Source organism: Phodopus roborovskii, unplaced genomic scaffold (assembly GCF_943737965.1).
Source record: "Phodopus roborovskii unplaced genomic scaffold, PHOROB, whole genome shotgun sequence".
NCBI classification, from domain to species: Eukaryota; Metazoa; Chordata; class Mammalia; order Rodentia; family Cricetidae; genus Phodopus; species Phodopus roborovskii.
Window position 1 is genome coordinate 6855123 of NW_026126571.1, and position 26530 is coordinate 6881652.

Here is a 26530-nt window from a genome sequence, read left to right on the forward strand (position 1 = left end):
AACTGTGACACTCTGACCATCTTTCAAGATTTGGCTAACCATTCATTCCCCATATGTACTTTGCATAATAATGACTCCCTTCCTTGAACACCTATAAGAGACTCTGCTTGAATACAGTATTTATCACACTATTTCCTTTTACGACTCTTACCTTCTTTAGATTATCAGTTTCTGGGAGAGACGGCTCTCTTCTCCCCTTGGTTGGGTTTTATTGTTTGGCATATGCTGAAAGAGAGAAAGATGAACAGAGCAAGGGAGCATGAGAGGGAGGGGGAAGGAGGGAGTGAGAGATAGAGAGGTGAGAACGTCAGTGACCAAACTCAGGAGACTGAAAGATGCCAGAGCAAAAAGGATACGAGAATTAGAGTAGGGCGGGAAATGACAGTGAGCTTTAAAGACATTTCCCCATGCTGTGCTAACTTGTGAAATACGGTAACCCACCTCGAGAGTTATGTTTGCCAAGTGTTCTGAACTCACCCCCACTATAACCCTCAAGACACACACGCATTCCCTCTTAGGCCATTTTCCTGCTTTGTTAGCCTTCACATTTTTCTGACAACCATTTATCTAAGAGGCTGAGGAGGTTTATAGCCCTCATTCATTTTTCACTCATGAACCATAAAACATCCACAATTTTAGATAAAATGCCATATCGTCATCACAGAGAGTGTCATTTCTCCCCTATCAACATTTTGAAAAAAAAAAAAAAAAACAAATGCTTACAATTTGGCAAAAGAGAAATGTACAGTGCACATAAACTACTATTTTTAAAGACTTTATCTATTCAACACACAAATGGCTTCCTTTGTGTTTAAGGAATTTTATGATTTCTTCTTTAATATAATTATTGTCTATATGTTTAATATAATTTCTAAGTCTATACAACTTAGAAAATTCTATTGTATAAGATTAAGAAAGAGTAATGGCTTGGGGGTGCTTTTCTGGACAGCTGACATGACTGTTTAACCTCCTCCCAAACTGCTGATTATACTTCCCAAAAGAAATAAATCTCTTTAGAATCATTTAAATGAGGGATGACTAGAAAGGACCATGGTGAGTCAAATTCTTCATCACCTCACTGCTCAACAATCAGTACATATTCAATGGTGATGTAAGCTCAAGGGTAGTTCCACGAAGCCCTCAGATGTAGACAATGCCTGTGTTTCCTAGGTTCCAACCTCACTTTCCAAGACCACCCACATGCTATGGAACAGGACTTTCCCCTTATTTTATGAGCCTGATGTTCATTTGCTTTTTTATGAATATATCCTCTGTGATGGACACACACACACACACACACACACACACACACACACACACACACAAAATCATTATCTTCACAAGGCATCTGAGAAATAAATACAAAAACCAGTGTGACCATCACACATCCATTCCCCATCCACAGCAGTCATGTTTAAGCATTCTCTCTGAATGACTTCATTAGGATTGAGTCAGTGCCTTGAGGTGAAAGACAGGGTTAGGGTTAGATTCTTGCGACATTTTGGTTCCATTTTACTTAAACCATCAATATATACCCCATTTCCATTTGTGCCTTTGTCTAAAGACACATTGCTTCGCATGTAACCCTGAGATTTTATACTCTCAAACTCTTAATAATCAGCACAGACTCATAGAGGGATGCAGGTTCTCAGTCAGTGCTTGACAACCTTTAAGCACTGCTTTAGATTGCCATATTAAACAAAGAAACCATGAGTCAAAGCCACCTAAAATGTGGTACTAAATAGACCAAGAAAAAGGACAATTGTTCAAGTGTGAGTGTTCAAAAAAGAGACAGAGAGCCCCATTGTGTTTGAATTTAGTAGGGAATATGTACTTTAGTATGTGGGAATAATTATAGATGACTGATTTTGGAGATAGTATTACAAATAAGATGTAGTAGGGAGATAGATTAACAAATGAGGAAGCTGCAGGTAAAGGTGATCAAGAACACACTTAAGACTTTTTTTAATTTACTCTTGGAAATTATGATGAGTAAAAGCATAAAGATTTACTATTGGGAATTAAGTGTAATTGTTTAGTGGTATCTTGGTGTTGCAATATATACATTAGATAAAAGAATTGTTTTCTATAATTATCTCTACACAAATATTTATAATTGGCCTCCTTCCTTTGATTAGTTATGTATGGTGATTTCAAAACAGAGCAAGGACTTGGGCTTAGGATAGTGGTTTGATAAAAGTCTGTATTTCACTATAGCTCTCCCGTACTGTGTACCAAAGTGCTTTGGAGCATGCTAAGATATTTTCAATTTTTGAGGGTAATATGGAAGTTGTGCTTTTATAAGAAATACAGGCTGCGGTACTTCACTGTTTAACCATTAGGTTGGCACATGTGTGTGGATGTCATGGTGTGTTTGTGAAGCAGAGCATGTAGTTCACCATATGATAAAATGCCCTCTTCAGAATCAGTGTGGTCTGTATTGATTCAAATAATTAAATAGGTATTGTAATGTTAAGTTAGGTCACACAAATGGGTTATTTGTTGGGCTTAATTAACAGAACTCTTAGAGGGGTTTTATTTTTTTTACTTTATTTTATTATTGCTCAGACTAGAGACACTGAAAATATTGAGACCACGAGGATGCTATGAAGCAGTGAACTATGGAGTTTGTAGTTTAGTTGTAATTTGGGGTCGCCAGCTAATTATCTTCTCTGCAAATGGAGGAAACATTATTATGACTAAAGTCAAAGGCATTCATAGACCTAATACTTAGTAAGTCCCCTCAAAATTTTCTTTTCATCATCCTGCTCATTTGAACTTTCTTCAAGTTAGTAAATAATATAGAATTCACTAGAGAAGTCAATAATATTACATTTTAAGCAGTTAGAGTCAAAATAGTTCTCATAACCAACAAATGAAAGGTAGAAGCCTACTTACGTGTCTTGTTTTACTTTGTGCCAGCTAATCACAGTCCTGAGTAGACCCTGGCATTGTTTCCCTAACACCGTCAATGGGAAATGATTTATTATGCTCTTTTTAATGGGTTATGAGATGTCCCATAGTGTTAGATCTACCCCAAATATATAGGTAAGCAAAGAGAAATTTTTCTTTGTTTACAAAGAATAAACAAACATGTTCAAGGGAGAAAGTACTCAAGGTGAACACAGATTTTATGGAGAGAAGGTTGGAATGAGTCATAGCATGTTGAACAGAGCCTGCTGTTTTCAGAGGGATAACTTTTGTAATTGGTCCAGTTAGAAAACTGGAAACCGAAAACTCTCACAGATGACATGGGAGCCATTGGAGGCTTCTGTATAAGATCTTGACATGATCAATCTCAGATCTGAATGCGATTTCTCTGACAACTCTGGTGCAAATACAGAATGGGACCCAAGAGTCCCTGTGCTCAGTGGAAAAATCACTTATGAGATTCTCCTGCTAACCCATGGCTAATTAGTCTCAACCAGGGAGAGGTTTGTTGTTTTTTTTTTTTAAATATGGACTTTAGATATCTAATTTTATAATTTTAGTTTTTCTTTTTTTCTTTTGTTTTTGAAAACAACTTTAATATAGATCTCTTGGGAAGTTATTTCTTGTAAATTACCAAAAATATCTACTTAACCTGTATTTTTCCCTCTTTTCTTTCAATGAAACTTTCATATGAACTTGAAATGTTTATAAAAGGTACTTAATATACTTTCCTCATATGTACAAGTGAAACAATTCTAAGCACCAGAACCCTGAAGCTGACACCTGGTGTATCTCTGGAGAACATACAGTACAAGACATTCTTTGGCCTCTGTAATAGGCACTTGTTACTCATAGGCTTAGAAAACAGATTTGGGGAGATAACAGGTCAGAAACATTATACACAAAATTTTCATGCTCACAATCCAGTAGATGCACACTAGGAGACCCAGGAATCCAGTACTTTGCCTAACATGGTGTTTTGGTTGTAGTGAAAATTCCTTCCTCAAAATAACAGGTTGTGTAATTGAAACTTGATCCCCCAAGTCTCTATCTTCCATTAAGTGAAACACACACTTTAAAGTCTTGATCTTAAAAGTTTATCTAATAATTTATCTTTTATTCTTTTAGGACTACTTCCACATCATCTATAGTTTACCATGTCATCTTTAGTTTGTGGAGGTCCTTGCACAACAGAAAAATAAGTCAGCAGACTGTTAATGCACAGAACTTTTTACACCAGCAGCCTGTATGTGTTTGATCTTGTTTAAGATACACAAAAACATTTCCCGCTCATCTATTTGCCTGTGCTATTTGTGATCACTAAGATCATGAGTTCTTCAACTTGTTCTCCATTCTGCCAGTTGCTAATGGGGACACCTCAGAAATTTTGCTTGAAGGCTGCTCTAATTTCATTTACGTCTTTGTGATAAAATATTCTGACAAGAGGTAACTTCGGGGAGAAAAGGGTTAAGTGGCTTAAATATCATGTTATAGTCTATTAGTGAAGGGAAGTCAATACAGGAACTTAAGTAGCAGTCACATCTGAAGTAAGCAGAGGTTAGCTTACTTTCTTACCTGTACTAACTTTCTCTTGGCTTACAATGTTCAGAACCTCTTGCTTGGATAATGGTGTCACCTACCATGAGATGGGTCTTCTTATATCAACTAATTAAGACAATTTCTAACCTAATCTAGATTTTATCTCATTAAGATTCTTTCCCTTTGATTCTAGGTTATGTCAAATTGACAGTTAAACCATTACAAAGACTCTTGAGACACTTCATACATCTATAAAATAGGGATCACATTTATTTCATTGAGTTGTAGGAATTGAATCCTGAGTTGACTGTCCCATAGTGTTTGTTAAATGATGATGACTGCTGTTAGTGCTATTATTGTTAGTAGTTGTTATGTTTTATTAAACATACTAATTACCACTGTCATTTATGTATTTGTTCATTTTTATAGTTTTCTTAGGAGTCCTCTGAGGTCAGCAGGAAAATGACAATGATAATAATTGTTTTATGATATCACTATGGAGACATCAATACAACAAAACTGAGTGACTTTCCAAAGACTTGTAGCTTCTGAATGGATCCCTGGATTCACATAGACAGTTTTTACTTCATTTGATTGTGTGTGTGTGTGTGTGTGTGTGTGGTATCTGTATGTGGTTTGTAACTGGTACACATACTTGTTGACCACAGGTTGGCCACAGCTGTCTTCCTCTATTGCTCTTTATTTTATTTTTTGAGACAAAGTCTCTCACTGAATCCAAAGCTTTTTAATCTAGGCTAGATTGGCCAGGCAGCAAGCTCTAGGATCCTCCTGCCTCCACATCCCCAGTGTTTGGGTTGTAGATTTACACACCTAAAACCAGGTTTTAAAAGTAATGTTTTCACTTATTCCTTGAAAATTTCTTACACACATAAGGAGATTTTGTTTAGATATACAATGACTACCTCCCTGCAGCTCCTCCTCTCCAGCTCCCCTCAACATACCTCCCTCCAAACCGCATGTTCTCCTCTTCCTCCTCCTCCTCATCCCTTGATTCCAATTAGAGCTGATTATATGGGCATGTGTGGCCATTTACTGGGGCACAGGGACCTCACCATTTGTCCTATTCCCAAAGGAAAAAGAGTGATTCCCATCCCCTCAGCAGTTACCAGTACCTCCTCCACTTTCAGTAGGCCTTGGCATCCTTCCCCCTTTAAGGGTTGATCTTGTGTACGTCCTGTGTAGACAAGCATAGCTGCTATGCTTTCCTGGGTGCAACGGCCCCACCCATCCAGAAGACAGCCTTTCACAAAGCTTCCCCCATCCTCCAGCTCTTACATTTGTCCCACCCTCTCTTCTTTATGTCCCTATGCCTTGGATGGGGAAAAGCGGGTTCCACCTGAGGCTTAGTTCTCACAGTCTTTCATCCTCAGGAGTTTGCCCAGTTACTGGTCTGTGGATTAGTCCCCTACACTGCAAAATCCAGCGACTCTAGCTGAGACTGACAGCAGCATAAGGCTGTGGATATAGATATAAACATTGAAAATGCATTTTGATAACTCAGCTCTTTAGTGACACAATGGTAGGTCCTCCTCTAGGGCCTTTAACAGGCCCAGTTATGTATGGCCTTTGGGCCAGATTTTCATCCCCGGGTATAAATTCCCACCTGTGAAGCAAACCTCAAAAGCCATGGATATGGGGATGCCAGAGTTCCAAATTAAGTCCTGTTTGATTGGCAAAGGCTTTTTCAACCAAACCATCTTCTCACTATAGTCCGTCCCTCAGGCTAATATCATTTTCATTTCTCGCTCTTTATCCCTCCCTCCATCCCCCCTCTCTCTAATTTTGCTTCCTGGCTATAGTCATTTACATCAATCTCAGAGTCATTTAGCATTAGCATTTCTCTGCTAGGTGAGGCTCGCGATTGACTCTATAATGACTGTATAAATGGCCAGGTCACTCCAGCGTTTGGGCACAGTCCTACAGGCCCTCGCGTATGCTGCCTCTTTCTCTTGGGTGAGGCGTTCCATTTCTTTTCTGTCCCTTGTAAGAAGCAGTGATGAAAGCATTTGCAATCTTGTCATCTCATCTGTCAGGAAAATTTACCAACTTGATGCGATTGTTTCACAGTCCATTCCAGAGTGAGGAGGATCTCAGAACATCGCTCTTGTCCACGGGAAACACATTATCAGTTATTTAAACCAGGGCCTCTCTCACCCCTACTCTAATTGACAGAAGGAATATCGGAAACCACTTTTCCTATTGCTATGAAACAGAATTGAGCATCTGTAGATGACTGAGCGAATGTTAATGAGGTTCATGTGCCAGAGAGAAGGAAAACCAAGATTTTTTTTATGCCCAAATATGGAAAATCAGCGGTCATAATGCAATGCTGGCATGAACAACCCCATTTTATGCCTGTCTGACCAATCGCAAGGCTACATCAGTAAGTACATCAGTAACTGCACCTGATAAATCAGACTAGAGAAGCCAAGGAAATCAGCACAATGAAAACGAGGAAATGAGCACAGGTGTCATCAGCACTGATGTTACACTTGTACATCTCTATTGAAAGAGGGACCCCTGGGAATTTCTACTGAAAGACAGATATTGCTCCTACATAGCAAGAGGCAGTTTGTAGAGGAAAGCTGAACAGAAGCCTCCCTTTCATTGGGTGCACCAGCCACATCACCTCGTGGAGGGATCATCTTCTAGTGTGCAGCTTGTGATAGACTTAAGTGCGTACTTCAAATTGCCTATCTAGAAAGCTTCAAGCAGATGCAGTACCTCTTATTCCTCAGTCTCCTTCCTGAAAAATGGTTAAAAGAGAAGAAACAAAAGCCAGCCAAAGAAAAATATACTGTCTACCTCAAAGGAGTATGAATAAACTTTTTTTTTAGTTTGTGTGGCACTCAAACTATGTGGTAAACCCTTAATACATGCTGTCTACCTATAAAGAAGAGAAGGCTTTTATTGGTTGGCTTATGGATTCTTCCTTATCTATCTCTAACACAGACTTTAATTGTTTGGAATGATCTTAATCTAACTTTATCACCTCTATGCCACATTATTTGTTTGTGAACATACAAATAACAGAAACCAAAGACCTTTGCAGTTGGGGTCAGATATACTTGGTTGCTTAGATCCAAATTTTGTTTCTGTTACTAAATCAAATTCATAGAATGTGTTATTGAATTTTTTTCTACCCGATTTTCCTTAGCCATATATACAGCAATATTTGTTTACATGCACACACACACACACACACACACACACACACACACACACACACACTCACTTAAATGTGGCCACAGTGAAAAAGACCAATTTATAGAGAAGGGTCTAAAACTCAGAGATATCAGATGGCCAGATGATATGCTCAGGGCCACAAAGCAGTCTATACTCAGGAAGGCCTCAATGTGTAGTCTGAAATGTACTCTTCCTATCTCATGTCTTAGTAAGCAAACATAGTATTTCATGGAGTCTAGTCACTGGCACAGAGATCATTTCTCATTTTGCTTATTGAGAAAAGAAGAACTAAATTAGATAAAAATGATGTTAGAGATAAAACATGCTACAAATGTTGTTGAGGATCATTAATTTCTATCTTAAAATAGACACGGATGTTATACAAGTATCCTCTTGCTTGAATTTGATGCCATCTCATGTTAGATGTCAAACTTAGATTTGTTGTTTGTCAGAGGAAATAAAATAAATGAAAGTTTTATTTGCTGCTTCTAACAAACACATCTCACCACCACCACCAGACAACACCTAAGGTTAAAGGATGAAATTTATACATAGTGACTTAGCAAAGAAACAAGAAAATGTAGCTATTGCACTACAGATAAGAAAAATCTCAAACCAATTCTAATCAGAAGTGATACTCATTAAAGGAAAAATCCACAGAGAAGATATTACGTTCCGAATGTTTTTAAATCGAGCATTTTGTTACCCAATTTCTCAAAAGAAATCTTATCAGATCTAAAAATCATAAATTGGCACCAACATCGTGGTAGTGAGTGACTTCAACAATCATGTCCTCAGACAAAAACTAATTAGGAAAACTCAGAAGGTAAATGACATTATATCAAATGTATTTAATATATCTATAGAATATTCTACCAAAACACTGAAGGATACACTCTTCTTTTTTTTTCTTTAGTTTTATTTATTTATTTTATTTTACATCCAGATTATAATTTCCCTCACCCTTCTCTTCCCCTCTTCCCACTCCTCTTTCCATCCAATTCTCCTCTTTGTCTATTAAGAAAATGCCTGGGCTCCCATGGATGTCAACAAAACATGGGATATCAAGTTTCAGCAAGACTAAACATCTCACCTTGGATTAAGGCCAGACAAGGCAACCAAGTATGAGTAATGGGGTCCCAAAAGCCAATAAAAGAGTCAGAGACAGTCCCTGCTCCCACTGCTAGGATTCACAAGAAGACCAAGTTACACAGCTGTCACAAATCTGCAGACATCCTTGGTCAGTCCCATGCAGGCTCTCTGGGAGTCAGTTCAGTCTCTGTGAGCCTCTATGAGTAGAAGTTAGCGGATTCTGTGGGTTTTCTTGTAATGTCCTCGACTCCTCTGGGTTTTAAATCCTCCCTACCTCTCTTTAACAGGATTCTCCTTACTCAGCCCAATGTTTGCCTGTGGGTCTTTGCATCTGTTTCTACCAGTTGCTAGTTGAAGCCTCTCTGATTACTATTGGGTTAGGCACCAATCTATGAGTGTAGCATAATATTGTTGGGCAACATTATATTGACATGTTTTACTCCAGTTATGTTTGATTCTATCCTAGGTCTCTGGGCCATCTAGCCTCTGGGTCTCAGTACTTCAGGCACTGTCAGTGATGGGCTCACTAGCAGGGTATGGGTATTACAGTAGACCAGTCATTCCCCACCCCTCACCCCTGCCAAGAAGATCTGAGTAACCTCCTTGGGTACTCCTTTTTACCTAGCCTCTCTGGGTCTGTGAACTGTATCATGGATATCCTTTAAAGCTAATTTCTGTTTATATGTGAATACATACCACATACCATGTTTATCTTTCTGGTTCTGAATTATATCACCCAGGATGATTTTTATTTGTAATTCCATTCATTTCCCTTTGAATTTCATGATGTCATTGCTTTTAACAGCTGAGTGATACTCCATTGTGTAAATGTACAACATCTTCTTTATCCATTCTTCAGTTGAAGGGTTCCCATGTGTTTGAAGATGATATGAACACAGGTAGTCTCTGTAAACTCTTTTCTTTGAGGCTTTTTAGACTTTGAAATGAAATATGTGTGTAAGGGTGTACTAATTTTCTCCTTCTTATGTTATTATTTAGACTCCAGAGGAGCTTGAAGATGATTCGGACTTTGAGCAAGAAGACTATGATGTGCGTAGTCGGACAAGCGTTCAGACCGAGGATGACCAGCTCATTGCTGGACAGAGTGCACGGGTAAGTGGACATTCACCACTTTGGATAACTGCCCAGGAGAGAAACTCACACAAGGGACTTCAGGAAATTTCTGAATTACTGGTGTTGGGAGCCCAGATGTCTTTGGTTCAGAAGTTTGGGCTATTACTTGGGTGGTCTGTGGCAAGGCACATTGTTTGTAGTGGTAGGAACCACCACTGCTTCCAATTCCTTTTAACCCTTCCAGCAAATGAAGAATTAGAATTCTTTGTTACCGGCTTGATAATTGTGTCAGTCTTGGGTAAATATGATAGCAGAGATGACGTTGACTTGAGGGTATTAAAAATTGTTGTTTCTCCCTTATGCTTACTCGTTCCCATGGCCAAGTCTTTTGCTAAGTGATAGAAAGAAGTTTCACAAACATTCATGAGTTTTGAGTTTAAGGGATGAATCAAACACCAAAGTAGAATAGATTTGTCAAGCACATGAACAGTTGATGGCCTGGTTCATAGCACAAGTAGTACAATGAACATCCCACAGGTGGGCCAAAAATAGGAATTGTGAAAGCCAAGTAGAAAACAACAAGTTAAGAGACTGAAATTAAGAGAACTAAAATAAAAAGAAGTGTGGTATTCAAAATGAAGGTACCTAAAACCTAGTTTCCTTAAGATAATATAGACCTCAATATCTTTGTTCTAAAGTCAAATGAATGAGAACATACACATGCAGTTTGGTAGAAACACAGAGGTAATACTTCAGACACCACTGGCAAAATGGTATATGAAATAGTGGCACACAAACTATATTTTGAGAGGAAGAGAAGAGAATTGTGAGTTAAGAGTAGCCCTAGTCAAATAGTAAAACCCTATGCCAATAGCCAGGGGCTATGGGTGTTGCCCACTGGTAGAAAGCTTGCATAGCATGGACAAGGCCTTTACTGACAGAAAATACACTGGCCCTGATTTCACACTACTTTGATTTTGGCCTATAAAAGCTAATACTAGTAGCACTTTGAGAGCTATGTATTATTTGTCAGATGTGAACCATAGACTTCCTTGACAGCATTCTTTTGAGGATTACTTGATCATTATGTAGTATAGTCTACCACTTGCCTTATAGTAGATGCTCAATAAAGTCTAGCTCTGATCATTATCCTTCTTTGGAAGAGAAGGTCCCTTCTGACCGTAGGATAGTAACATCAAAGTGTATGAAAGGGCATAGAACCTCCACTGAAAATTCCCCACAGATTCTTCAATCTTCCCTAAAACATTCAAAATTGGGAAGGTCATTAAGCAAGAATCTTTTGTCTGTTGGCATACCATCAAACTAATTAATCAAGCCAATTCATCTTTAAAATTAAGTAAGACCAGCATTTTTTTTGTGTGTGTGTGTCAATGACAAAGGACAAGTTTGAGTAATTCATCCAAACACTAATCAATTCCAAGTTAATATTATTGACTGATTGTAACCCTGGTACCACTGATTTGTGTCCTCAAAGACTAAGATACATTATGTAAGCCTTATCTTGCTTTGAAATTGCCAACTTGTGAAGATGGCCCGAAGAGTTCCCATTCAACAAGCTTAGACTCTGGATATATTTCTCTTTCAAACTTTATGTTTTACATTAGACATCAAGTCGGTGATGATAGATAGAAAATAAAATTTACACGGTTGTTTTGGATCATAATTTCTTCATTCTCGTGTCTATTTTCAAGTGAAATATGATCAAGGTCCAAGAGAATAAGAACCAGGTGGTCTTATCTGCCACTTGCTAATTTGTCTTGAAGGTCTGTCCCATGTTTTGGATTAACTTGCAGCCAGCAGCTTTACTTCTTATGTCAGCCTCAACCAGGAAGGTAGAATTGTAACTACTAAGTAGGAAATGACAGGGCATATCAAATGGCTAAGGCAATAGATGATTGAATTTTGAACCGACATCACTTGACTTCCCTCAGAACTGTGATAGAAGTCAGCTTTATGTTTGACAGAGGTGTGGGGTTTTGACACAGGTGTGGGGTCTTCCAAGAATTCTTTACTGATAATGGGAGTTTTTTTTTCTTTTATATGGCATTTTCTGCTGCTTTTGTTCAGGGTTCACAGGGCTGTGCATAGGTATGGTTATAGTATGTGTATGTGTACTGGCACATACACTCACTGTGTATGTCAGAGGGCAAGTTTGAGCTCCACTCCTGGCATCACTTTATCTCCTGGTTTCCCTTCTGTTACTATAAGAAAATACTTGACAAAAATGCAACTTAGAGGGGAAAAGGTTTCTTTTAAGTCTTTCTAAGTGACAGTCCAAACTTTGTGTGACAGTTAAGGCAGGACACTGAAGTTATTAGTCACATCCACAGTTAAGAGCAGAGAGAAAATAAATGTATACATGTCTAGTGACCACCCAGTTTCTATACTCTTCTACAGTCTGGGTCCCAAAACCAGGTGCAGCCCACTTTGAGGCTGGGCCTTGCTTTCTCAATGGATACATGGAAGCATGCACACAGGCCAATTTGATCTAACAACTAGACAGTCCTTCATTGAGAAACCTTTTCCAAAGTAATGATAGGTATGTCAGGCTGGTAATTAAAAGTTACGATCATAGTGATAGACCTAGATTTCTATGCCACAGTGACATTAGAGGAGCTGCATTACTAAACATTTTCCAGATTTTGTCCTACATCACTGTATGTATTGTTCCATTGTGATGAAAATGGCAGTGTCTTTGGTAACTTCCCAACCAGATGATTCAACATTGAAGAACTGGATTATTCAAGCAAGTATCATGGGAGGGTTTGCTTGCATCGATGAACAGAATATCTCAGTTTTCCCATTCAAATAGTAAGACTGGAGGTCAAAGTACTCAGCTGCTTAACTATTTACATTGATTAATCAGCTTTAAAGTCAAGTGAGGAGAAATATCTCCTTCAGTTTTCATCTCTTTCCTAAATTTTCTTGCACTTGCAGCCCTTGTAATGAATTCTGTTCTTTGCCTCAGAAAGATTCTTGCCAGTTCAGGGACTCTTGCATTTTAAAGGTGGACATTGGAACACATACCTGGAGATTTAGTTTGAAGAGTTTTGATCCCTTTGAATGGCTGCTACTTTATATCAATACATGCACTTTGAACTCAATAGGAAGAATTTATTAATTACAAAAAAATAAATTATTGTTCAGAGCAAGGACAGGGAACCTGGGACAATGGTCCTTGTGGATTCTGGGCTCTGATGGTCTCAGTGGAACCCACATAAGCTAGACGCACATCCTGGGGGACTGTGTGTGTGTGGTATGGATTGAGGTTACAGAAACTAGCAAGAGCTTCTGGTGATCATATCACAGGAACAGGAAAGCTGATTGTCTTCTTTCCCCCGGCCATGGAAATAATTTTTCTCATGTTGCCTTAGTCTGAAAGAATGAACAATTATATGTTATATATTTCACATTGAATTTTATTTTAATGTAGCCAGCCTTCTATTACTTTTTCTACCTAGAATGGCTTTAATGTGTTAACATTTCAAAATGCTGAGTTACATTGATAAGACCTAATTAAAACTCATGTGTTGAATTTTAATTTGATTAACTTGCAAATTTTGCAGTTGTGATCTACTGTTTATAGATAACCTTTTTTTAAATTCCAGTTTCAGAAAAGGTCAATAATGAATTTTTAAAAGCCAAGAGCATTTTAAGAATATTCAAGAAAAGCCTTGAGCTCATCGACATCTACACAGCAGCAGAGGCAAATGTAATGACACTTGCACTCCAGTCACACCCCATTAAATGCATTATGCGGATCCAGCACCCCTCCAGTCAAAATAACCTCCCTCCCTTGCAAATCTGCTTTGAAGGGGGCCAGTCTTTTCTCTGGAATGTATCCTCAGAAAATGCCTGTCATTTCTGGTGACTTCTCTTGAATGATATTGATGCTTTGAGCAGGAAGATGTTCAAGCGATCTGTCAGAGGACACTGAGCTTCTGTTCTGAGCTGGAAGTCAAGGGCTATACTTTTGGCAAGCAGTTCTGGGAATCAGAGATGGGGCAGCAATGTAAATTAAGGAGCAAGGGGCTGGAGAGATAGAGAGGTGGACACTCCATTAAGAATATTTGCTACTCTTCCAGAGGACTTGAGTTCAGTTGCCCACACCCATGTTGGATGCCCACAAGCTTCTGGAACTCAGAAGGACCCAGTACCATCCCTGACCTCTGGAGGAACTTCTGTAAAATGAAAATAGTATAAAGCTGCACCCGGACACATACATACAAAAAATTAACAGCAAAATAAAATAAATTGATTATGAAAATTAGAGCTTATCAGGTATGGTGCACATACTTTCAGTTCCTGCACTGGAGAGGCAGAGGCAATAATCTTTGTGAGTTCAAGTAAAACCTAGTCAGTACGGTGGGTTCCAGCCTAGTCAGGCCTAGATAGTAAGACCTGTCTTAAAAAGAAAACAAAAACAAACAAACAAACAACAACAAAACAAAATTAGAAAGAAAACCAAGGCCATTGATATTTAAATGCTAATTTAAACAAAGGAGATTCAAATTTATAGTTGACAGAAAGGTGTCCACCCTCCAGTGCATACAGTTTGCTGTTTTGTGGATGAAATTTAGTATATTGTTTCCCACTTGGGTCCTGAATGTACAGTCTGCAGTCTGCTAGTGGTCCTGCTGGTTTTTTTTTTTTTTTTTTTTTTTTTTTTTTTTTTTTAATAGAGAGGCAGCCAGTGAGCAAATTCAATAATTGTCCCTAGGACTTGTGCTGCCTAAATAAAACACAAGTATCTCTTTTGTGTGAAGAAGCTGGGTGAATCAAGGAGATAGAGTACTTCAGGAAAAAAAGTATGTATTTGATTTCTGTCTGCTGACGCCAAATGAGAAGTTCAAGATCTTCTTTTTAGCGTGGAACTACAAATAAAAGTTTATCAAGGCTCTTTGTGTACCAGTATACTATGAATCTTAAATTGGTAGAAGTACTTTAAAATGTTTCCAAACGTGAAATTTCCAAACATAACTAGCATACTTCTATCAGTCTTGATTCTACTTTATGCAAACACAGAAACCCATCCTGTATGTATTTCAGCATACATTAAAGTTTGTTTGAATGTATAGACACTCTCTAAGATGCCATGTAGGTACGCAAGGACATTTACTGGGTGTGAGTCTGTGAGAAGGTACACCATCCCGGTTCCCACGAGTCCAAACTAACATTTCTTTAGCCTATGGGACTTTAGCATGAGGGTACATGGCTTGGTAGGCAGAACCAGGCTTTCAAAAACTGCCTTTGCACCAGTGGGCTGAAGACTTCATACAAATTATATATGGCTGTATGGCGATGTTCTGGTATACAGTTGTGAAGATTGTTGTTGGCCTATTGTGTTGGTTGAGCTTTCATTCTGCACGTTGTACATTGTCTCATATTAGGGATTTAATTAATCTACCTGGGACTTGGTAGTATCGTTATTAAATATGGATGCTTGTGTTAGGATAGTTATATAGATTAAATTACTTGGTGCACATAAATCTCAGAAACATGTAGGTTTGTAAGAAACTGTATGTGTATTATATTTATCTGTAGTCATGCAGGCCCTGAGACTACAAGTTCTTTGTTTTTACTATGATAAGGGTATACTTACCCTTATTAGAAAGCAATCTAATGACAGAAATAAAGCCAGAGCAGTGTACACATAGCACAACGTTGGCTTCTAATTTGCTTCATGACGTTGTGATAAAACACTGGCTAAAGGCACCTTAGGGGAGGTAAAGGTTTGTTTGGCTTACAACTTCTCATCCCAGCCCATCCCATCACTGAGGGAGTCAGGGCAGGGACTTGGAGGCAGTCCTGTTTGCTATTCTTCACTTGCTATGAATGACCAATAAACTCACTCCACAACTAAGTACAGCGAAAGCCATGGAAGAGGCTGCTTGCTAGTTGGCCCTTTAACAGGCTTATGCTCAGATAGTTCTCTTATCCATTGTGAACCACTTAGCTAGGGATGGTGTCACCCACACTTGTTTGGAACTTTCTACATCAGTTATCCAGATAAACTCACCCTTCCCCCCCCCCCACACACACAGCATGCTTACAGGCCAATATCATTCAGGCAGTTCTTCAGCTGAGAATCTACTTAGCCAGAGGACTTTAGGCTGTATCAACTGGGCAGATGGCGCTAACAGGAACAACTTCCTTTCACTTCTTTCTGTGAACTAAACAGGCATTTCAAATAGCTTCAATTGCTCATGATACAAACACTAGATCCCCCAGTCACACAGCTGTGGTCTCTCTTTGGAGAATTCATGTGTCCCAAAACTAAGAAGCTGAAGAGCTATCCAAAGGCCAGGTCTGTGGATCATTTTGTAGGTGGTCATGGGAGAATGTCACACATTTCACTTGGAACATGCTACAAAAATGGTGCTTAAACAACAAGTTTGATTCTTATAGTAGTTATGTTCTATAAGTCACTCATAAGTATTTAAATAAGCAATTACCTAATTCTTGTTTGAAGGAGAAATACAGGGATATGTAAATTACACTGTGTTTTCTTCACCCCATCAACACATTACCATATTTCAAGAGTGTTTCTGTACAAGTACGTTATATTGTTGATCAGTGACATTGAACACAAGGCAAACAACACTAATGCATGACTCCACAAAGCCTATCTAGCTCATGTGTTTTTTCCAAGAGACAAATAATAGCCTTCTTGTGCTTAGGGACACTTGACACCATTCCTAGGAACTATTTTTGCATGGGGGTATCACCACTACAAACAGCACAACAATATGAAAAATGTAGCACTAAGTGGAAGGAAAAATGGACACTTGTTTCCAGTTGGAGAGCTGATTGAAGACAGAGGATGACTTCCTTCCACATCATCTGGGAATGCACACATTGGTGACTCAGAGTTTTGTGCCTCTTGCATCCATTTGCAAGTGACTGGATTGCAAGTATTGATTTGGGGTTTACAAATATATTTAAAAGAATCAGCAAATTTGCAAATGAAGAGTCTGTGAAACAGCAAGAAGACTTCTTCACTTTCTTCCACATTCCCTTACCCAGCAACTTCTGCAAATCAACCTTTGCTTTCCAGTCTCGTTCAGCTCCAGCAGCCCCAATCTCTGAAAATCTGAGCACCTAAATGCTCTGACACTTGAAACACACAGGATATTGATGTTAAGCTTCACATTTTTTTTCTTAGTATCTGGGAGTTTTGGGTTAGGGACATGCTCCCAAGTCTAAATGATGTTTGTATAAGCATCTCGGATATGGGATAGCAGTCTGAACTTCCATTTCAATGCCTACAATGCATTCAAATGCTCTCCAAAGAGCTATGGTCATCCAGGAAGATGGGGGAAGAAGGTTGGCATGGAGGACTCTATCCCCTAAATTTCCTAATAAGGGAATAATTTTCTTGTTTGTATGTCAGTTTTCGATTGTTTTCATTTTTTACTCAAAAAAAAAAAAAAAAAAAAAAAAAAAGGTCTTTCCATCCCACACTACTTGGATGCGCAAATATTGTTTAAAATTCCTTTCCTTCCCAGCAACAGAAGGTTTTTTTTTTTTCCTTTTTCCCTTCTCTGAATAGCTTTCAGTGTTGAAAGAGGTGTATTCTTTCATCTGGTGAAAGTTTCCTGAGACCAAATATAAAAATTGTCAAGAATAGCCGCTTTTGAACACACATATGCCATCAAAGAGACAGGGAAGCTCTGCTACTGTCAGTGTGCTGGCCCTCTTGGGTATCTCCGTATCATTTATATAATGGAGGGGGGCAGGGAACTGGAGGACCTGGCCACCCTTTCCTCTTGGCCTGGCTGCAATGGAGAAGACCTGTGTCTTTTCTGGAAGGATGGGGCGTCCTGTAAGCCTTGTCAGTCTTGCTCTGCCATCCACGGGAAGCAGGGTTAGCAAGCAGTTCTTTACCCCTTCATCACCAGCAGTTATGCTTCTCAGTTATGCTTCTCTCCTTGTGTCCCACACAGGCCATCATGGCACAACTACCACAGGAGGAGAAAGCAAAAATAGCAGAGCAGGTGGAGATTTTCCACCAAGAAAAGAGCAAGCTGGACGCCGAGGTGGCCAAGTGGGATGACAGCGGCAATGACATCATTGTGCTGGCCAAGCAGATGTGTATGATCATGATGGAGATGACAGACTTCACAAGGTGAGACCCACAGATAGGGGGATGTCCATGTGTGGCGCTGTGATTCACAGGGAAGCCCGCTGAAACGTTAACGTGCTATTCCAAATGGAGCGCTTAGACTAGTCGAAGTGTTCTCCTGTTCATGCTAGAGGAGGGCAGATTCATGCTTTTGAAACTATTTTTGTTTAATTGCCTATCGTAACAACAAAGCCCAACGGTTGGGTAACTCATCTGTGTTCTGTTCTGGGTTTAGATATGGTTAAGTACTATTCTGAAGATAAAGTGAATGCTTTGTTAATTTCCTGTTGGAAAGATACGTGCATATTTTTATGTACATGTATTAGTTTTGTGTGTATGTTCTAACAGCACATGATTTAACACTAATTTTGGCTCATATTTCATGCTAGTGTAGTAGAAGTTTTGTCCAACAGCTGAAGAGGACAAAATTCTTACAGGGAAATTGAATATTGTGTGAACATTGTTCCTCTGCCCTTTGAGCAGCAGCTCCCACAGGTCAGGAAGCCACCAGCATTCTGACAGGAGCCTTTGTTTCACCAAAAGCCCTGGGTGCTTCTGTCATAGCTTTGGTGTCTTCTTAGGAGGGCAGTGACAAGTCTCTCTGCCCTTCTGGGCGACATAAAGAGCAATCAGATGCAGAAAGAAACATAGGGGAAAGGCCTCTCAATTCTGAAGGAGATGATGAAGTGGAATGCAACAAGGATGGAATACCATTCACAAACTTCTCAGGAGAGGATGCACTCCCAAAGCAAGATGCCAAACACGTTGAAAGCATCCCACAAGCCTGTTCACATCTATCTAACTGCCGTGTGTGTGTGTGTTTGTTCGTGGTGTGCGCATTTGAATTAAGGTTCCTGCATCATGGCATGTGTGTGGAAGTCAGAGTCCATCTTCAGGTACCAAACCTCACATTCCACTCCCGCTCTCCTCTTTTTTTACTGTTGTGTGCTCCCTCCTGGATAGCCAATGAGATTGGAGCTGCTCACCTGTTTCTGCCTCTCTCTCGCCATAGGCATGTTAGGTTGGGATTACAGATGTACCCCTTCTGCATTTGGTATTACACGGGCGGCTTCTTGGCTATCTGAACCCCTATATTCAACATTGTGTAACAAGTGTTTTATCTACTGAGCCATCTGCATACATCCAGATTTAATTTCTGATTTTTAATTTTCCTGTCAAAATTATGTAACCGAAGGCTATTGTACTTGATGCCACATTAGGGTAGAATGTGAGCCAAAATGAATGCTACATTATAAGATAGTATTGTGCTACATCATATACAGATACACATGCAAAACTAATAGTTTATTTTTTAACATATGTAAAAATACCTTAGTGGTTGAACATGGCATGATAAAATCATGCAAGGCATATAGCAATGTCAGAATATCATGTAATGGGTGAGAACATTTTTAATAATTGTTGGTCGTTCCTAATAAGGAGAGGCAAGTATTGATTATAGGTTTTAATAAAACACAGAACATGGATATGTCATCCCCTTTACCCTTTATCTCTGGCAAATATGTACTAACGACATTACTTGGCTCCTTTTCCAAATCTTTCAAAATTGTTTTTGATTCTAGCAAAAATGATTTCAGTGTTAGGAGTGTGACCTTCGAGAGCTTTAAATGTCATCATATTCATTCAAAGTTCAAGTTTGTACATTTAGTTAGTCTCCTTCCGCTTTGCAAATGTATTTCTCACACACAAAATAATATCGGGGGAAAAGTCCGAGCCATTATTTAAGTCTGGATTGCCTACAAATCAGACAGTGGTGGCAGCCTCAGTCATTGCTTCCTGAGGCCCACGATGACTTCATTTGCTTGCTTTCAACATTTTATTAGTATTTTATCTGATGGATATTATGCAACCCATTAATAACATCAGTGGAACAAATAATCTCATTAGTTTGAAGTGAATAATGAATCCAGTCACGTTGCTAGTTTAGATCAGGAGAACATTTTGTAATTTGCATTATATATAACTGTGGTCAAGGAAGATAAATACATTTGAGGGGTCTTGTTCAATGATGTCGAATAACACAGACTCTTTATTAGTCAAAGCATCATTTTAAAAGTGAAAAGAAAGCTGGTTCAATTTCCTACAGAATTCACATAATAATCTTTTTTTGTGTGCTGATCTGAATAATGAAGTGTCCAGCCTGCTACTGGTTATCATTTTTCCTAATGCCCGATGAGCTCTCTCTCTCTCTGTCCCTCTCCTACACACACACACGCACACACACACACGCACACACATGCACACACACACACACACACACACACACACGCACACATGAAGGTTTGACATGACAGTGCGGCCCAGGAGGCTGAGCCTTGCTCTCATTGTCGTCCGTGTGTTCTCATCCTGAGCCAAGCAGCACCTGACTGGTCTTTCTTTGTGGCCTCTCACCTAAGTTTACAACATTGAGCCTTGTTCATCATCATTACTGAAACTGCATTTTTCCACTTTACAAAGGAGTAATTGTAGCTCTATACAGCTAAACATTCCTAAGTACCATTTTCGGTTATTTAAAGAAGCTTGTATATAGTTGACTAAGAAGCGTCTAAAGGGTATGCAAGTCCCTCAGTCACCATTTATTTATTACGTTGTTGTGTTATTCATGTCACTGGCTACCTCACGAATTTGATTTCCTCATCTCTCTGAGTCCACTCTGTTATTGAAATAGAAGAGGTGCTGCCTTGTTATCCGTGCACTATCCTCTTCATGGAGGAGAGAGGACCCAGGGTCTCTTACACCCCTTTCTTTTCGTTGGCTCTGTACTTTAATCTTATTGGCAAAAGCTGACACACAATCCCTCAGACAGCAAATTCATGTTCCTCCTGTCATATTGAGAAACGCTATGTACCACTCTTGTGTCACCCAACCAAGATGCATGCAGACAGCCTCAATTCAGCCTTACCTGAAAAATCAGGGTCACCTAACATCAGCATAAAAGGAGGAAACTGGGGGTGTGGTGGAAACCATCAGGACATAAACAATTGTAAAATGCTGAGCAATGAACTGAAAGTTCGTACACTACTTCCAAACTTTGTTCTGCTTTATTTCAGGAGCTCATTCCCATCACCTAGCTGTCATTTCAGGGTCAATCCTTCCTCTCCTCTTTTCCTACTGAAACTGACCCATACAACTATACAATTTGCTTGCATCAAAACTTTTCCTCTTTTCACTGGACCAAACCTTTTTGAATTTGTTCTTCAATGTCTGCCTTTTTTTGCCTTTGGCCATCTGTTTCTGGTTTGTACTTCAATAGCATCACCTAAACAGTACACCTACCATAGTTGAGCTCATGATTCTTGGGTCCTTCCTAACTTCTCAGGATTTTCCAGATCCAGTAAATTATTTCTGTATGCAAACTCGTGCTTCACCTGCTGTGGCAAGCATGTGCGTGTGTGCATGCGTGCGTGCGTTCGTGGGTGCGTGCGTGCGTGCGTGTGTGTGTGTGTGTGTGTGTGTGTGGGCACGTGCCTGCTATGTTGGTGGACATGAAAAGATATGCTTAGGTACCAGTTCTCTCCTTCTACTTTGTGTTCCAGGGATAGAATTCAGGTCATGCGTCGTGGATTCAGACATCTTTATCCACTAAGCCATGTAACTGAATCTACAAAATCCCAAGAAGTCAGTAAGGACCCAAGGATCATGTCCTGGGAAGATTTCCTAGAGCATTTTTTCCTTTGGAAACTGGTCCCAGAGTGTCTTATATGATTCTACACATTTGCAAATACTCTCATTGCTTTTCCTTACTAGAGAGTTACACTTAATATTAGCAAGCTAGATGTGTTGAGACAGCTGTAGCAAATAAACCCTTTAAACTTGGATTAATTCTGAGTTAGAATTCTGAGTACTGAACACTTTGCTCACAACGTACTGACACACTGCTACTGCCCATTAAGACTCACAGGCCTTTTGTAAAAATAAATGCAAATGAGTTGCCAGATGGGAGCTCACCACACTGAAGTAATAGTTTGCCCAGCTTGATTCTCTTTTTTGGAGTGACCACTTCTTTGGAAAGACTCTAAAGCCTGGCCTTTATGTACAAATCACTGTACTTAAATGAAAGATGTTGCAAGATTTTGTCTACCAGAGAAGCAATAGACTCTATTTCTAAGAACAGTGACAACATGTTCTGTAAGACAACAGGATGACACCTACATTTAGAGATACAAGCCTTCCTAAAACACCTTTCAAACTCCCCCACTGTAGGCTTGGCTCTACGGTACAGAAACACCAGCGTGTACGCTCTCATTTCGAGATAGGACGCTATGAACATTAGGGTAAACTTGGAAGTCTTGTTAATTTCCTAGACCAGTTTGCTTCCTTCCTTCCTTCCTTCCTTCCTTCCTTCCTTCCTTCCTTCCTTCCTTTCTTTCTTTCTCTTCCTCCTGGTTTTCAGTTTTGCTTTTCTGTTTATTTATTTCTTGATTCAATGCTATGCAGATGGCTATAACTCATGTAGCCTTGTATTGTTTCATACAGTAGCCATTAGCTAAATGTGGTCGTTTAAATTGATTTTGATTGTTATATGCATCATAAAGTTTACTATGATAATAATTGTTTAATTAGACAATTTTGCCACGTTAAGTACACTGGTGTGTATCCCTCACTGTCATTAGTCTATACATTTTCATCTTAGTTGCCCGCTAACTCCCCATCACCTGCTCCCCACAACCCTAGAAACCACCTGAAAAATCAGCTTTCTGTCTCTGTAGCATTGACCACTCTAGGAATCACACAAGAGGCATAGTTCCTATCTTCCTATCTGTCTTTTTCTTCTTTTTTTATTCAAATTTGAAACAAGGTTGTTTTACATGTCAATCCCAGTTCCCTCACCTGCCTAATGCCCCCTATCACCCCCCACCAAACCCCAGCTCATCCCCTTTCTGCTCCCCAGGGAGGGTGATGCCTTCTAGGGAGAGTTTTCAAAGTCTGTCATATCATTTGGGGCAGGACCTAGGCCCTCCCCCAATGTGTCTATGCTGAGGAAATCCATTCTTTTACTAGAGATAAATACTGATTCATTAATAGAGGCCCCATAGACTGCCCAGTCAGCCTCTCTATCTTTTTGCAATTAGCTTCTTTTGTAGAAAACAAGGGTGTCAGAGTTTATCCATGTTGTCACAGCACAAAAATATCTTTCCCTTTTAAGGCTGAATAATATCCCGCTAAAATGGCTGTACCCCATTTGTTTTCTCTAGTCATCTGTTGATGGCCACTTAGTCCTTCTTCCTTTGGGTCTTGTGAAAATGTGCTTCTGCAGACACAGAGAAGATATATCCCTTGCTTACAGAAGAACTGGGAGATCCTACGGTATTTTAAAACTTTTGAGGAATCATCAAAGTACTTTCTGAGGTTCCTGCATCATTTTATACTCATACCTGTGATCAGTAAGGGCTCTAACTCCCTTATATCAAGCATAGGTATTTTATATTGTTTCTCCTAATGGGCATAAAGAACAATAACTTTGTGGTTTTGATTTTCATTTTTCTGGCGAACAGTGATATTGTATGTTGTCTTTTTTTCTGTGCATATTTGCCATTATATTTTTTGAAGAAATATCTTACCTCCTTTTTATTGAATATTTCTGTTGCTATCATTCTTTTATACATTCCGAAAACCTACTCCCTATTTAATAAGATTCACAGATATTTTACTTATTTTGAGAGTTTCAGTTTCAATATCCATCGAAAATATACTTTGATGTTAAACTTTTAAACTTAAGCCCAAGTTTATTTTTATTCAATTCAAAGTGCTTTTTAAAAATCATTATTTTTTAAATTATTTTATTATTATTTAACTATTATTTATTTAATTAATCCAAGAAATGCCTGCCAGACCAAATGTCATGAGTGCTTACACACATTGTTTCCCTTGTGGTTTTAAACTTAACTTTATGTTTAATGCTGATCAGTTTTGGGTGGAATGTCTTGTTGATGGATGATGGATGTAATATTTCTATAGAACCATTTATTGAATTGAAAATAGTCTGCTTCATTAAATTGTCTTGCAAACCTGTGGGAAACCACTTGTGCATGTGTGTGAGGTCCTGTTTCTGAACTCAATCCTGTTCCATTCGTCTGTATTTCTGCCTTTAAGTCAGGACTATGCTTTTTTGTCTACTATACATTTGTGGTAAGTTCTTTAAATCAGAGAGGATTTAAGCTTTTTTTTTTTTTTTTTTTTTTTTATCCTGCCAGATTGTTTTTGACTGCTTGAGATTTCTTGTGAATTTCAGACATTTCATTTTGTTTAGGCAAAATAGACTATTGGGATTTTGATATGGATTGCTGTGCACATGTAGATCTTTAAGTCATTAGGTTCATGTTGTGGGATGGCTTTCCTCATGCCACCTGTGTGCCTTTCAGCCCTGTTTTATATACTGCTGAACATATAAATCTGATGACTCCTTGATTACGTTTACTCCTTTATTATTTTGGTGCCTATTCAGTGGAATTTTTAAATAATTTATTTTATGTCAGAGGATTGAACCCAGAGGCTTATACTGGGCAGACACTAATGCCTGAGCTATGTCAATTCTGATTTGCGTTATCAGTTCTATTTCATGATTGCTTATTCTTAGTGCCAATAAATGTGACTATGTTTTCTTGTGACTCAGTTTTCTTAGGTCTCCAGCCTGCTTCTCTCTGAGAACGGGTATCGTTTGGGAGTGTCCTTAGTCTTCCAACTATGTGTCAATGCTCCATGCAAAAATGAGTGTGTTTCCATAAACTATTCATTTGTCCTTTTTAAATGACCCTTCCTGATCCTCTACCACAGATTCTAACCACTAGAGTTCAAACTGAAGCTCTAGTGTAGACACTGGAGTCCTGAACATTCGTTTACCATTGTGGTGCTCACACATGAACTATAGTCACTTGTGGAACAAATGATCCTATGGTCTTTTCACTTTGGCCACAGAGATGAGGACATGAGCCTCAAGCAAGTGCAATGTCTTCAAATATATTCTTTACTAACTAGGAACATTTTTACCACTTTTTAAAAAGTATTTAATGTCTGGGGAGACATTTCTGTGAGATTCTTTGGAACTATATACATACTAAGTATGTAAGAGGGTGTAAGATTCCTTGGAACCAGAGTTAAGTCATGCTCCACTTCAAAATACTTGAAGTAAACAAATATACATTTATTTCCTTGGCAATGGAAAATAAAGCAAGCCCTAACCTGTTAGTAACTCTGTTTACATAAAGGCAAAGACTAACAGGGATCATGTCAGAGTAAAACCTTACAAGAGATCTCCTACAGTCTGAAGGAGATATGTGACATGTTAACATTTTTAAGTCATGGCAGTTTCTTTATCTAAACTTTCCTTTAAATAATGGAGGAAAATCCAACAAAAGGACAGAAGCTATTTAGAGATGGTAAAAACAATGTCAGGAACAAGTGCCAGGCTGTCACACAATCTTTACTTCATCCACATTATACAAATTTCACATGTGGAGTCGCATTCAGTTTGCCCTTGGAAAGTCTTAGTGTCTAGTGAAACGTCAGTGAATGTATTCTCTGGAAGACGCAACATGAATACACTTAACTGAAACTCCCGAGTTCAGAATTTACTGTGTGTGTGCCTCAAAAGTAATATGAACTTCTCTTTTATTTCCAGATATTAATACAGAAAAACAAATTCCAAACCAGGAACTGGGTTAAAGCAAAACAACACACACTTCATTAACATGTACCTGAAGACAACCATTTTAAGTCATGCAATTTGTAATACTACATAACAATTGTGGTTATTGCCCTGATCTTAGAACCATATATTGTCTAAATAAATCACTTCTGAGTGGCTTTCCTCTGGGTCTCATCACATTTATAACACAGGAAAGCAATTTTGGTGCCTTATAAATGCACTGGATTTTAGATATGTGTAAGGAAGGATAATAGAAAATCTAATCTGCTAAAAACTAAGGAAGTTTAATCTGCTCAAAACGAAGGGTAAGCATGTTCAATCTATTCTTTACTTACCTCCCGAGAAAGTGGAAATTCATACACTATGTTTATTTAAAGGTCCATGGTGCAGCAACATTTCCCCTCCTTTTAAATTAGCATTTAAAATTAAACAGGCAAGTTGATTGAGTGATATAATGTTTAATTGCCTACCTAATTGAAAACCATATGTGAAAATGTTGGGGCGTTGTAAGCATAAGGGCATTTACAATTCTTGTGTTCAGTGTAATTGTTCACGTATCAGTACCAGAAACACATAACACATGATATTATGAACCTTGCAGTTTCTGAAATTATAGCCAAACATTCCGACATTATGTTTCAGAGAGAAGTACTTCTCAAGGCGCCATCTGGACTTGAGTTAAATAATATGAAGGTGCTGGGCACAGTATGGATGGCTATGCATCTGCACACTTAGCTGATTTTGACTCTGTTTCTATTTAGAATTCATTGCTTTCAACCTGTGTGGATGAGTGTGACAGTTGCTGTGAACTGATAACGTGACAAACTTTGTAATCACATAGGAAACAGGCCCCTGGGGATATCTATTCTATAAAG

General features: G+C 38.8%; 1 protein-coding gene across 2 annotated transcripts in view; it reads left to right on the forward strand.

Moving 5' to 3' along the window:
- Ctnna2 (catenin alpha 2) overlaps nt 1-26530 on the forward strand; it is a 1034505-nt gene that overhangs the window by 966344 nt on the left and 41631 nt on the right. For both annotated transcript variants that reach the window (XM_051202772.1, XM_051202773.1), the window contains exons 14-15: nt 9769-9882; nt 17811-17992. In XM_051202772.1, the coding sequence (XP_051058729.1) occupies nt 9769-9882; nt 17811-17992 (296 nt within the window). The remainder of the gene's footprint in view (nt 1-9768; nt 9883-17810; nt 17993-26530) is intronic.